General features: G+C 36.1%; 1 protein-coding gene across 1 annotated transcript; it reads right to left on the bottom strand.

Annotated features, from left to right (window-relative positions):
• Positions 1-704: 704 nt before the first annotated feature.
• Positions 705-14393, bottom strand: LOC130645766 (uncharacterized). The gene is made up of 8 exons (XM_057451856.1): positions 14371-14393; positions 13565-13613; positions 6715-6801; positions 3233-6531; positions 2633-2790; positions 2080-2155; positions 1270-1366; positions 705-1017 (listed from the first exon to the last, which is right to left on the bottom strand). Exons 2-8 carry the CDS (start codon positions 13580-13582, stop codon positions 946-948), a joined length of 3807 nt encoding a protein of 1268 aa, XP_057307839.1. The 5' UTR covers positions 13583-13613; positions 14371-14393; the 3' UTR covers positions 705-945.
• Between the last annotated feature and the right edge of the window lie 104 nt (positions 14394-14497).

Raw genomic sequence — 14497 nt, 5'->3', positions numbered from 1 at the left:
TTTTTTTAACTAGAGACCAGGTTGATTTTACGCGCCGGACACGCCTCTTCAAAACTTCTTTATTATGCAGTCTCAAACCTCTAAAAGTGGGTTATGCCATCATGTTCTCTACAAATTTCAATTTTACAATCTGGCAAATGTTTTTAGTTTTAGAATGCATAGAAACGCTTTATTTGTACAACATCAATTTGTTCTTCACTATCGGTAAAGTTAGTACGCTCACTCTGACTTATGTCCACAACAGTACACCAAAGCGACGATATGGCAAAAAATGACATTTCTTTATTTTTAAATATAAGCTGAGCATAATTGTTTCAAGGACCGACCAGATGCTAACAAGTGAGCGAAATCATCAAAGCAGTGTGATTCTGACCAATAAAAATAATCACGCAGCGATTTTTATCCGCATTTAAGCATACTGTTGTTTATCATCATAAAAGCAAAAGATCAATATGACAAATACATGCCATGTGTGGGCGCCTACTAGGATTATAAAAAAGAAAGCGTTACATAGATCAAGGAAAGTTAGCACCCTGTGAAGGAAAGAAGAGGTTGCACTCTAGAAAAACCCTGAACAATTCATGGCCCATATCAAACTCGTACTCAGGTTTTTTTTGCATATTCTGCTTACAAGCAATGCAGCATCTCCTGGATTTAGATCTTGGAAACGACACTGGGCTAATGCATAGAAGTCTCAAAAGAAGTAATGAGCGAAATAAATACTTAGTTCAATATTTACAAATATACAATTTAAAATTGCTAAAAACTTGCGCGACTATCTACAAAACTACTATGTCTACTCTAAAACAGAATCAGCATAACCATCTTACAATCCAGTGTTAGGCGAGTTAAAGCGTATTTTAAATTCACACGTGTTAATTTAGCAAACATTTCAAGTTGATCACTAACATGGATTTTGGAACAGTTCGCTTCACAGAACAATGTTTAATGTCTTTCAGCAAAATACACGCCGCTTCGTTTTGTTGGCCGATGATGTAGAAACAATTGACGATTATTCTAAAAAATAAACACACATTACTCTCTTATTATGAAAAAATGGTCATGAAATCATTGATACATTTAATTGAGCAAGTCCTATCGCGATTTAAAAAAAAATGCTGATTGAATTGGCTGATTCCGCCCCACCTGACGGTTTTTTTAATAACTTCTTATTGCTTTATTATATGGCTATGATATTTACTGAGTTTCAATATTTATCTATTAGACACTTTTCGTGGCCCCTTAAAAAAAGTTTGTCGGCCAACTTACCAAATCATACTGTTTCATTTTCAATCTGTTCTTACGAAGCATGGCATGATGTTCTTCTTCTTGTCGTTGAAAAAACGTTGGACGTTTTTCCATCATTCTAAAACAGAAAACAAGCTAACGTGTCTATGAAGTTAAATTGCCTTTCTTTGTTGTTAGGCTAGTTTCACAACCAACTTATTTACTTGGCAGCCTAACTTAAAAATTCACCAGGGTGGTGTTTTTAAATTTTGCTTTCGGTGAATATAAAAGTAGCGCTGAAAAAACATCCATTTTTAACAAAAAGGTTCAATAAAATACAAAAAATTGGTGTTCTTCACAAGGAACTTATCAAAAAGAAGATCAAATATGAACTTTTGACGTGAAAAGTTTTTTGGAAAAATTTATTAATGAATTTATTGATGGCCCCCTGTACCAACACAAAACGTAAAAGTCGAAATAAACCTCTCTATTGAGCGCTACATTTTTTCTTAATTTTTACGCCCGGAGGCGTATTTACAATAGGTGCTGAAGAGACGAGTTTTAACCTTTGTTTTATATACATTTAGGAGTCACCCTAGACGCTAAGCCTTTTACGAAACGTTACAACATTTACATTCATTAGTTAACATTAACAAGCTTGTCCTGGGATGTGTATATATTCATTAGTTAACATTAACAAGCTTGTCCTGGGATGTGTATATATTCATTAGTTAACATTAACAAGCTTGTCCTGGGATGTGTATATATTCATTAGTTAACATTAACAAGCTTGTCCTGGGATGTGTATATATTCACTAGTTATAAATGTTTGTGAAGTATAAGGACCCGTACATTTTCCGGCGCCATGCTGAATCAGATCGTTTTATGTTGCTCCGCTTTTGTTGTTGTGATTTCTGCCGATTGACTCCTAAAAGAACAAAGAAACCAATCTTAACAAAGAAAACACTACGATTTTCCTAATAACCAGACCTCAACATTAAGATGTAACAAAGTGTTGTAGGAAGCTGGGACGCTTAAACCTTGAAAATGAAACATAAAAATAATATCGTTTTCTCGCCCCTTTAAAACCAATTTATTGAATTTCAATGCGTTTTTAGGTTATGTAGAGTTGTTAAATTTCTGGGGTCGTAGTTTCCTAGTGGGTAGGGCGGGGGAGTACACGGACCTCTCAAAACCTTTTTCAATCGTTGTTAACATGGAAGACTTGCACAGAGGATGCGTTTTACACTATCTAACAGGTTAGAATTTCTGCCTGAACTTACAAAAAATAATAATAATAATAATAAAAATACGTGTCTTCGGCCACGATCTCAAAAACGTCAAGCTCCCAAAAACAAACATGCTTTCTATAACACTGAGCTCTATAATCGAAGAACATACGTACCACGTTCATTGTAGACGTCTCTACTCACTCGCATTTTTCTGCCATGTTTGATATCTAATCGTGCATCTTTAACATTCTGCACACGTTGTTTTGAACGATGGATAAAATTTTGTTTGTACACTTTAAAAGCGTCTTGCAAACTGAGGGTGTTTTCAGTCCTAATAAAATAAAAAGGTGAAAATCAATTAGAACTCTTGCAAATAAATGACAATTTTATCGTAACTAATATCGTAAAATACCGTAATCAAGCGCACCCGGTTATAAGCGCATCCATAGTTAAGCGCATCCATAGTTAAGCGCACCAAATCCTTATCAAAACTTTCTCGTTTTTTAGATATGCACGTTAAGATAAAGGACAAAGCCGAAAATAAGGAGAGATATTTTAGAGCATACAGAGCAATTTTACTTTATAATTTATAAACTTTATAAGAGCAATACACATCATTAAAAAAATTATTTAGTTATTCTTTCGTTTTTCCGCATTAAAGTCTTCTATAACCACTGACAAGCGCTGCGCTCGATTACGGCATTTTACGGTACTCTGAAGGTTTTGTTTCTGAACTCATGACATGTGTTTATTTAAACGACTCAAGTTCTTACCCATTACTTAAGATAGCATCTCTTTGTTTCACATCCGACGTGCTTTTGATGTATAACTTTGGAACTTCACTTAGAGGCAAAATATCTGAAACATCGGAACGCATCGATTGAAACCAGGCCGTGTAATTTACTTCGCCTTGTTTGTGTTTTTTTTTGCTTTGTTTGTAAGTCGCATCGCTTTCACCAGTATCACTTTGTCCAATAAAAGTCCTTTGTGCTGAATCACTTAACATAGATCTCACTGCGGATGATTTATCGGGCGATCGGATAATATAAGTATCTTTTCGTTGTAGTTTTCCACTTATTTTACCACCAGTATTTTCAATATTTTGATTATTTTCTTTGTCGACTTTAAACCAGGTGCTCCGCTTTGGTTTATGAAGCATATTCCTACTAGCACTTTTAGAAGTGTTTATTTCATATGTCTGCGACTTTTGTTTATAGTGACCAGAAAGCGAGAAGGACGGTGTTGTCTGTGTCCAGGTTTGAAGCATCAACGGCCTGTCAGCCTCCACATCAGACGTACATGGAGTCGGACAATTTGTACCAACTTCCCTTTTTTGACAATACGGACAAGCGCTAGGTCTTTTTCCATTTGAAATCCTCTTAACATTTTCTGTTGGAGGAATCCTCCTCCGTGGTTGCTTTCGATTATGCGGAATTTCAAATGGGGTGGAAGTTACGGACGAAGAAGAGTCACTTGTGATCGACTTACTGATTCTCGTCGATCTGTTTTTCTTTTGCTCGCTTAAAATTTGAGAAAACAACTCCAGCTTTTTTATAACGGGACTTTCTTCATCGCTTCCCCTTTTAAATGTTGAATTAAAATCCTCCCACAATCGGTTCAAGCTCTTTCCTGTCTTGTTGTTTTCCTCACTGGGTGTACGTTGGTTAGCTGTAGGGAATCCGCTTCGGTTTTCGTACACTGACGGTACTCTTATTTTTGAGGAATGTGATGAAATTGCTCTGTCTTGAGAATTTGAAGGTTTAACAGTTGAAGTTGGACGAATAGAAAGTGATTTTTTTTCACGTTTAGTGTTTGACCAGTTGTTATCAACAGGTGTTACAGCATTTGACGAAGAATCAGCGAAAAAGGTACTATCAGAAGCCAACAAGCCATCTGTATATTCCGTTGGAGTCGAACTGGGGTCGTCAGTTGATTTAGATTGGGCTAATAAGTTTTTGTGGGAGTCAGGCAATGGCTGCGATGTTCCATGCAATGGGTGCAATGTTTCACCCAATGGCTGCGATATTTTATGCAATGGCTGCGAAGTTCCATGCAATGAGCGCGATGTTACATGCAATGGCTGCGATGTTTCATGCGATGGTCGCGATGTTTCACAGACGTCAGTATTCGATTTATAATCATAAAGAACTCGATCAGCTATTTCTTTTATTCGAGAATCCGCAACGTATTTCAGACTGTTGTCCTCACTGCTGGTTAAATTGAGCATATTGCGTGATGTTCCAGAGGAGAGAACATTCGGCTCAGCTTCTACATAAGGCTGGTATTGTGAAGAATTTGACAGAGCCGATTCTGTTAGTTTCGAATCTTCCGACACATACACTAGCAACGGATCGCTAGTTGAACTGTTCGGTTTACATTTAAACGGTTTACCTGATAAGATTCTTTTTCTATTAGAGCTTCCTGGGCTTGTAGAATTTCTAATGTCGTAAATACCTCTACTCGGTTTCGAGGAAGGTTGGACATCGCCGGTAGGTGGACGATGTACAAATTGATCACGGTTGTTTTTCGTTAAGTGGCTTTCATTGTGTAGTCTAGGGGATTGTCTTTTATAATCTGGTGATAAAACCTCTTGAATGGGTTCCAAGTTATTTTGCCTGACTGTTGAGCTCGATGAAGTTTTACTTTTGGCAGTCTGGGATGTGCTACTTAAATTTGAGATATCTCGTAAAGGATCTGTTAATTCACTTAACGAAAGCTCCCCCTCGGAGTCTCTTTTTCCATAAGAAGATTTGGATACGCTACTGTCCAATTCAGAGATTAATTGAGACGAGTCTTTGTTTTGTTGTTTAAAGTTGATTGGCAGCTTGTTAAAATTTAAGCCGTCAATTGAAGCCGACGTAATGTCTTGCTCGATTAAAGCATTTTTGTTTCCCAAAGATTCCGAAACATCTTCATTGTGAGCTGGTAGATCTGCGTAACGGAGTTGACTCTCTCCCATTTGGCAAGATTCACTTCTAGAGGGCGTACCAGTCATAGTAAATGAAATTCCATCGTCTAAAGTCGACATATTAACATTATCACTTTCATAGGTTAGTTTTACATTCTTTAAATCTTTCAAGAATTGTTGTGTTTGTTTGTATGTAGAACCTAAAAGCTTCGTGACCGGCGTTTCGTGTTGGTTACGGCTTTTTGGCGAGACTTCTTTGTAGCTAGGCATGGTAAGCGACGAAGATAGAGAAGAAAAATTAACTTCTTCAGAATTAATATCGTGAGAAACAACTTGATGAGAATTCACATCATGAGAAGGTGAAGTTTGCTTCACTATATCATTCTCACTACTACTTAATTCTGAAGTTAAATTTTTTTGAAGGTTATCAAGTTTACCAACATTTCTATAAAGTTCTTTAGCATTACCATTTGAATAGTTTAATGAATTTTCAGATATATTTAAACTCGCTGTTTCCTTAGTGATATTAGCCGAGGCAGGCATGACACTGGAACTTAAAGGGGAGGTTATGGAACTACTTATGGAAGTCGTAAAATTGTTTAATCCCGTATCGTTTCTTGCAAAGCCTAAAGGTTCAGGCCTGCTTATGTCTTGTATGTTGTTGCTGTTTTGTAAGTTAATCCACTGAGAGTCTTTTTCGCGGGTAGAGTTCTGATTCGATAAAAACGATGACCAGTTAGCATTTTGTGCTCTTTGCAACAATGAGCTGGTGTTATTAGCTTCATTCGCTGATGGCAAATTTGATGATAACACTGAATGAGTTGAATTAATGCTAGAACTATGATGAGATTCTGAAATTTCTCCATCAATGCTTTCTTGAAGATTTAAACGTAATCCACTAAGACTAGTTTCTGAACTTTTTTCGTTATCTACACCAAGACCATGTTTATCGTTTTCCGTAGAGTTTTTATCTGTTATACTAGCAATAAGTAGGTTTGTATCTAGTTGGTTGGTGTCAAACATGGTAGCTTGAGATGCCATTGAAATAAAGGAGTTAGTAATGGAATTACTTATTAAAGGAACATTTCCTGAAGAACTGGCTTGTACATTTGAATCGTCACTTTGTTGAGTGGCAAATTCACCCTCCAAGGAGTACCAGTTATCCTAAAAAAATATGTAAAGTTTAAGCAAGTAATATAAATGCCATGACAAATTTGTTACCAGTCCCACTAAAAATCCTACTTTTAGTAACCATGTACATATCATTAATTTCCTTAAAATAAATCATATGATAAATATTCAGGCAAAATAAATTCACTGTTTCATGGACAAATAAAATTGACTAACATTTTGTACAGTACCAGCAACAGGTTGATCGTCTTTTACAGTTTCTGGTGGTTTCACAGTGGCTTTCATTCCCTCCAAAACAAACCACTACAATGTAAACAAAGATCATTAGTATTAATGACTAATGATGTTATTCAGATTATGTCATTAAAGGCAAGGGGTTCATCTGAATGTGGTGAAACAACTTATAACTATCCAGCTAATGCGTTTGATAAGTTTTATTTGAGCTGAGGGAAATTACATCCCACTTTTTTGTCCCAGACGCATTCTTTGAAAACACATACAGGAAGATTTCATTATTTCTATTACTAACTAAAATTTGCAGGGGAAAAGGAACAAACGATTAATCATAATTCTTGTCTTTATATTCTTCAGTCACTAATTGGATTAGAGTGCAACACAGGTTCTAGTACCTCCGTGTGACCAAGTGCACGAATGTACAAAGCCTAAACAGTCTTTTGTTCCCAAAGCCTCTCTTTACTGTTTGTTATGGCAAACAAGGTCATTCACCAAAATCAGAAACACACAAATCATTCTGACCATGTCCTTTGTTGAGTGTTTCACTATAGAACAGTACTCATCATCATCATCATCATCATCATCATCATTCTCGGCTTAACGTCCGTTTTCCATGCTAGCATGGGTTGGTCGGGGTATATTAATGACCCTCTTTCAATCTGATCTAGACTGTGTTAGATCTAAACTCAACTTCCTCTCTATCAAGTCTGTCCTTATAACCTCCTGCCAAGTCTTTCTCGGTCTGCCTCTGGGCTTTGCCCCAGGAACTATCAAGTCTCTACACTTTCTTGCCCAATTATCCTCCTCCATTCTTTCCAAGTGCCCCAGCCAATTCAATCTTCTTATCTGGATAACATCTTTAATTCTACAGAGACTTAGCCTGCTTCTTAGCTCATCTGAACTCTTTCTGTCTCTCAGACTGGCATTACACATCCACCTAACCATTCTCATATCATTCCTTTCTAAACGGTCAAGATCTTCCTCCTTCACTGCCCATGTCTCACTACCGTACAACATAACACTTCTTACACAGGCCTCATACAACCTACCTTTTACCTCAATTGAAAGGACTCTGCTAGTCAATAAAGGAAGTAACTCTCTAAACTTTTTCTAAGCAGAACCTATCCTGCAAGTAACACTTCTTCCAACACCCCCTTCACTGCCCAACATATCACCTAAGTAACAGAAGTTCTTAACTATCTCTAACGAGCCACTGTTGTACATCATTAAAGCTGGAAATACTTCATTCTCTATAATCTCACCTTTGCAACGCTTGCATACAAACTGTATGCCAGCTCTTAACCTTCCACTAATACTACTGCACTTCTTATGTACCCAATGCTTGCAAGTCTGACAAAAAATTGAGTTACTACCAACCCCTTTCCTGCAAACTCCACAAGGCCACTTTCCAACTACAAGGTCACACTTGGCTGCAATGCTACTTATCATGACTTTAGACTTTGCTGTGTTTACCTTCAGCCCTTTCTCTTCTAGTCCTTTCTTCCACTTCTCAAACTTTTCAACTAATTCTTCCATCGACTCTGCTATGAGAACCAAATCATCTGCATACAATAACTCCCATGGGCAACCTGTTCTGAACTCCATCGACAGCGCTTCTAAGACTAGAATAAACAACAAAGGACTAAGTACAGAACCCTGATGTACACCAAACATTTACACTAAATTCATCACTAAGTGAATCGTTAATCCTGACACGACTTCTAGCATTGCTGTACATAGACTGAACCATCGTAACTAGCCACTCATCCACACCTAATTTTCTCATAGCCCACCAAATAACTTTACGTGGCACTCTATCAAAAGCTTTCTCTAAATCTACAAAGGCAATATAGAGATTCTTTCTCTTTCCTAAATACTTTTCCTAAAGCTGTCTGAGTAAAAATATTGCATCTGTAGTGCCACGCCCTGGAACAAAACCAAATTGCATCTTATCTATATCAATTCTTTCTCTAAGTAACTTATCAATCACTCTTTCAATAACTTTCATTACTTGATCAACCACCTTCAAACCTCTATAGTTACCCCTTTCTAATGCATCACCCTTGCCCTTGAAACAATTCACTATTACACTTGACTGCCACTCACTCGGAATAGCACCATCCTTTATAATCTGGTTAGCAAGACTTGTAATAAGCTCAACTCCAATATATCCAGATGCTTTTACCATCTCTGCAACAATACCTGATACTCCTGCAGCCTTGCCAATCTTCATTTTCCTAATAGCCTCCACTACCCATTCTGTCTTGATCTGCATGGCTGGCCCTTCTACGACATCATCATGAGACAAATTATCCTCGTCCCAATCAAACTTAGTGTTAAGCAACCTCTGATAATGATTCTTCCAAGCTACCCTTTTCTCCTCCTCTGTGCTAGCCAAAACACCTTCATCATTACGTATACACTTCTCACCTACAATATCTTGATTAGTCTTCTTCATTTGCTTTGCTATCTTGAATACCTCATTGCGCTGGTCTTCCCTTCTTAACACATCTGCAAATCTGTTTCTCTCTGCTTCTGATTTTGCCTTATACACTGCTGTACGAGCCCGACGCTTAGCTTCTAAGTAAATATTTTTACTACCACCTGACTTCCACTCTTTCCAAAGTTTCCTCTTTTCCTTTATACACTGGTCAACCTCATTATTCCACCACCAGGTCTGTCTATGTCTAGCTGGTCCTTTCGTCCACCCACAGGTATCATCAGAAGCTTCTAAAAGACAATTCTTCAAAGTAGTCCAAGTACTTTCAACATTGTCACTATCACATTGACTATTGTAGGCTAACTGCTGAACTTTTGCACTAAATTGTCTTGCTACAATCTCTTCCTTCAGCTTCCAGACTTTTCGACGGGGCCTGTACTTTCCCTTGGCTTCTCTGACACTCTTCAAGATAATATCACAAACCAGCAACCTATGCTGGGAAACACACTCTTCCCCCGATATAACTTTCACGTCCTTCACCACTTTCTTGTCTGACTTTCTAACCAAAAAGTAATCTATCTGTGTCTTACAACCACCTGACTCATATGTTATCAGCCTACTCTGTCTCTTACTGAATGATGTGTTGCAAACCACCATGTCCGTTGCCATTCCAAACTCAAGCAATCTCTCCCCTTCCTTATTTCTGCTCCCAAATCCATAGCCTCCATGCACACCTCTATAACCTTCAGATGACTTCCCAACATGACCATTAAAGTCGCCGCCCACTCTGATAATTTAGACAGAAAAGAGCTTCTGTGTTGTGTGAAGGAAATAATGAAAATAGTTGCTAAATGATTTATTAGAATTAAAAAGCAGATTTTTATACAAATGAAGATTTTGAAAATACTGATCATTTTGTTTGTGCTCAAACAGAAGTTACCAGTGGAAGAAAAACTGGTGCGTTTTCCCTTGATCTGTGCGATGCACACAATCCAACATGCTGTCGTGATAATAACATCTTTGAGCATCATGAACACTGCAATCTATCACAATCTTGGTGAAAGTTGCATTGTAACCTCAAAAACCTTACAATTGTGACCTTCACAATCTTTATTACATTGCATATTTTATTAATTAAATAAACTGATTTTTTTTTTTAAATCAAGAGAAAAATGTTGTCTTTATTATTCATGGGTTTACTTGCGGTCTTATATATTAACATAAATTATTCTTGTACAATTATGTAGAGTTAGTTACACATATATAGTAAACAAAATTCCAACAACAGTGACAGGAACAATGTGTCAGGAAAAAAATTTCTGAGTAAATCACATATATATAAATAAAACATTTTTTAATGAAAAGGTCATCATAAAAAACTGATTTGAAAACAGAAGAAAGTTAATTTCAAACCATTTAAACGAAATCATAGAAAGGGAAAACATTGTTGTATATTGTTTAAAAGCTATCAAAATGATAACGTAGAAAGCAAACTCAACGCTTAATTGTCAAATAAGATTTAACAGAGTGAAAACACTTTAAAAAACACATTTTATTAAACACAAATTATGAATGCATAAAAGGGAGAGTCTATTTAAACTTTATAAGCACACCCATTTTACCAATACTACAAAGTATATCATAAAAAAAGTGTAAACATCAGCATATAAGAAATTTGAGACCCAGGACCCAATACCCTGACATCAATACCCAAGACCCAATACCCTGGCGCCGATACCCCATACCAGAGATCCATCTTTACCTCCACGAATTTTAACTTTCAATGTGGTAACAAGATTTTTAATTTTTATCAAATCTTAATGTGATGGTGGAATTTTAAAGATTTTGTTGTCTGAATTGAGATTAGGAATTGAATTTGTAACAGATTGAAGTAAAATAGTCAAATCAAGCTTGTACTGTATTTTATTATTAATAATACTTTACATTATAAAATGCACTTCTCGCTTTTAAAATTCGATCTGTTTGGACTACAATAAAACTAGGATAAAAAAATTGGTTCTGTCTGGACAAAAAACCAAGTTGAAATGATAATCTACGTTTTTAAATTTGTTTATAAAGTTTGTTTCTTTGTTTTAGAATCTTTGATTTTCTAGTTTTTGAAACCACAATCTTGGATCAGATGGAATACCAGTGAGTAATTTTCTTCCATAATTACATTATTTACATTTTGATGCATGTAATTTAGGAGATACAATATCTATCCTTTGTCTGCTGGTGCTTGTGGTGCTGGTGTATTATGGACAATGGTGTATTGTCACACCATTGTCCATTGTGTGCGTGACATAGCTGTGCCAGAGGCTGTTGTGGTGATGAAGCAAATAGCAGAGTGGTGGGTATAATTGATTGTGCAGATGCTGTCTGTGGAAGTTGGTTAAAGTGAACATTGTGCTTAGCCTCTCAAGGTATTTGGTGAAATATAGGTTGGGTTAATTAACAAGATTTTTTATGGTTTGTAGATCCTTTTCTTCTCTGTGTTGCCTTAACCTTTTTTCTGCCAGCATTTCTTTTTTGCAGAAGTCTACTATTTTTTTTATATTGGTTCCTTTTTGCTTGTAATTCTGTGATGCACACAATTCAGTGATGCACACAATATGCACTCATAACTGTGGCAGCGTAGTTTAGTAGTTATCACCTTTGTGTGGGAGACCGGCGTTGGGTTCCCCTTGGCGGCGATTCAATATGGGCAATTAAATATTACCATAGCTTTGGGTTAACCCAAGCCATGTAAGAAAAAATTGGGAGATTGAGCGCCGTTGGATGTTGCAGGGAGTTGTCTGGCAGATCGATGTCCCTAATTAAGTTTGCGTAGCTCAAAAAAAGCATTAAATACTCCAGGACTCCCCATCAAACGCCATGGCCCCTCCTGGAAATAATAGAGGGGGTATATCCCTGGATATTTGTGAGGCTAGCCACGTAAAATATGCACATCTATCTATCTGTATATCTATAACTGAAAGTCTTAAAACGAAAACAATGTTCAGAGCATGTTAGGATGTTTTTCAATTTGTTGACAAAACTGAAAAAATATTCTTAACTCATATTCTCAACTTAAAATATCACCAAATCCTTCCATGCTTACTCGTTAAAAAAACTCTAGCATCATTCAGATCATTATTTTCTTGCAGGATTTGGATTAAAACTGCCATTGCAGCCACATCTTTCTTTTTTACAAGTTCTTTTAAATTGTAAAAATTTATTTTTGTCGATAAAAATAACTGCTGATGGCCTATTTTTATTTTTGGAAGCCCTAATAAATAAGAAGGTATATACTTAGTTATTTGATCCACTTTTGACATATATTTAACAATTCCTTAATTATGTCAGTGTCATCATCAGTATGCTCCATAAATGTCTAAATTGTTTAGAAGTTTATCTCGGCAATTCAATGAGGGTATTAAATAACCGTATCACAATTAATCCTTAGGAGAAATGACATTTTGTTGTTTTTTTTGTCAGCAAAATTTACTAACTATTTAAAAAAGAAAATAAAAATCGGCGAAACGCACCTTGATTTTTCCATCGTACTCGTTTAACTTACTTGTTGAAATACAATACAACTTTATCAAAATTATACAACACATGTAAATTCTTCTTGCTATGCTTGCTCAAAATCAAGTCATATAGAAAGTGGGTTGATCTTTTGTTGTTTCGAACCCTTTCTTATTTATTTTGAATTCAAAATTTTTGATTGAGACCAGATTTTAACGATTTTAAGTAATGTTTCTAAGACCACAATGTAACATTTAAGATAGATCACAACAGATCCCGATGTTCATGATGCTAAAAATCTGATGAATGTAACAGCATTGCGAATCGTGTGAATTAAGCATGATACATGGTCCAAGATGTTAGGTGTCCTGATTCCTGTACTGCATCAAGTGTTATGTGGAATATGACATTTGCCTTGGTAGTGGTTGCTAGAAACCCTTATTTTGAAAGTGGCAAACTTACCTTTCTGGCAAACTTATATAACCTGTTGCTAGGTAGCTATATATATTAACTTTAGCGGCGCCGTAGATTAGTGGTTATAGCTCTCGTACTCTGTGCGGGAGACTGGGGTTCGATTCCTCTTGATGGCAATTAAACATGGGTGAGTGAATGTTACCATAGCCCTGGGTTAACCCAAGCCATGTGAGGGAAATTGGGAAGATGGCACACTGTGTGGGCCGTTGGATGTTGCCGAGAGTTGTCTAGTAGAGCATGGGCCCTAATTAGGTCCGCATAGCTCAAAATGAGCCTTAAATACTCTTGGACTCTCCATCTAAGCCATAACCCCTCCTGGAAATAATACACAGGGTATATCACTCAATATTTGTCAGGCTAGCCATGTAAAATATGCACATCTATCTATTTATCCAACTAAAAACAAACCTTATTATCATCATCCATGTTTTTGAAGATGATTTTCTTCGAAAGTTGGCTGAAAAGAAGAAAAAAACTTGTATACATATGTCAGATGTAGCTAGCTCACTATAGTCATAGAACACTTTCAATGAAACATATTATGATTTTGCATTGAGAACTCATTCTCATATTAAAATATAAACATTAGACCACCACAGATAGCTAGACAGAGGTCAAATCCATTTCAAAAAACAAATATGCACCTAAAATTAGTAAAAACATTTTTAAGAAATAAATATATCCAGCTAGCTATAGATAAAAAGTCTGTGTTGCTAAAAAAACTCTAGATATAAATTTCTCATTAATTGGGGATTTTACCCTTTATTCTTCTGGTTGACAAATGTAACATGACACACTGCTGTCACTTCTTCGTAAATAAAGTCTGATTTTTAGTTTTCTAGTTTAGCTTTAGTTTAATTTAGATACTAGATGCAAAGACAGCATTTTGTTTTGTCTTGTGTGGGGAGGAAAATAGTTTTTTTAGCCCTTGTAATTGGGAACTTGAGAACAAAACCAGTAAACAACCTTTCCGATTTTCGTAGTTATAGTACCCTGAATAAAAAAATAGAAATGAAAGTATATATATACTTACATATATTATAAATTGTAGAAAATTATCGTAAAATATAAAAACAACACTGAAATTCAAACAACGGCGCCATTTTTACTCTGGGTTATCTGGTGTAAAAAAATCATGAAAGCAAGGGATCTCACCAGCAACACAGAACTGAAAATTTACAAATTAAAACGAAAAAATAAATGAAATTCTTTACTCCTTAGAATAATTTCCCTTTATTTTTCTCAAACTCTCAATTTTTAAAATCTTAATAAAAGTATTGTCAAACAGGGATCTAGACTATTGTCTAAGTTTGAAAATAGACTCTGCGGTGAAGAGCGATT

This window comes from Hydractinia symbiolongicarpus, chromosome 5 (genome assembly GCF_029227915.1).
Source record: "Hydractinia symbiolongicarpus strain clone_291-10 chromosome 5, HSymV2.1, whole genome shotgun sequence".
Classification (NCBI taxonomy): Eukaryota; Metazoa; Cnidaria; class Hydrozoa; order Anthoathecata; family Hydractiniidae; genus Hydractinia; species Hydractinia symbiolongicarpus.
This window is presented reverse-complemented; position numbering and strand designations above follow the sequence as displayed.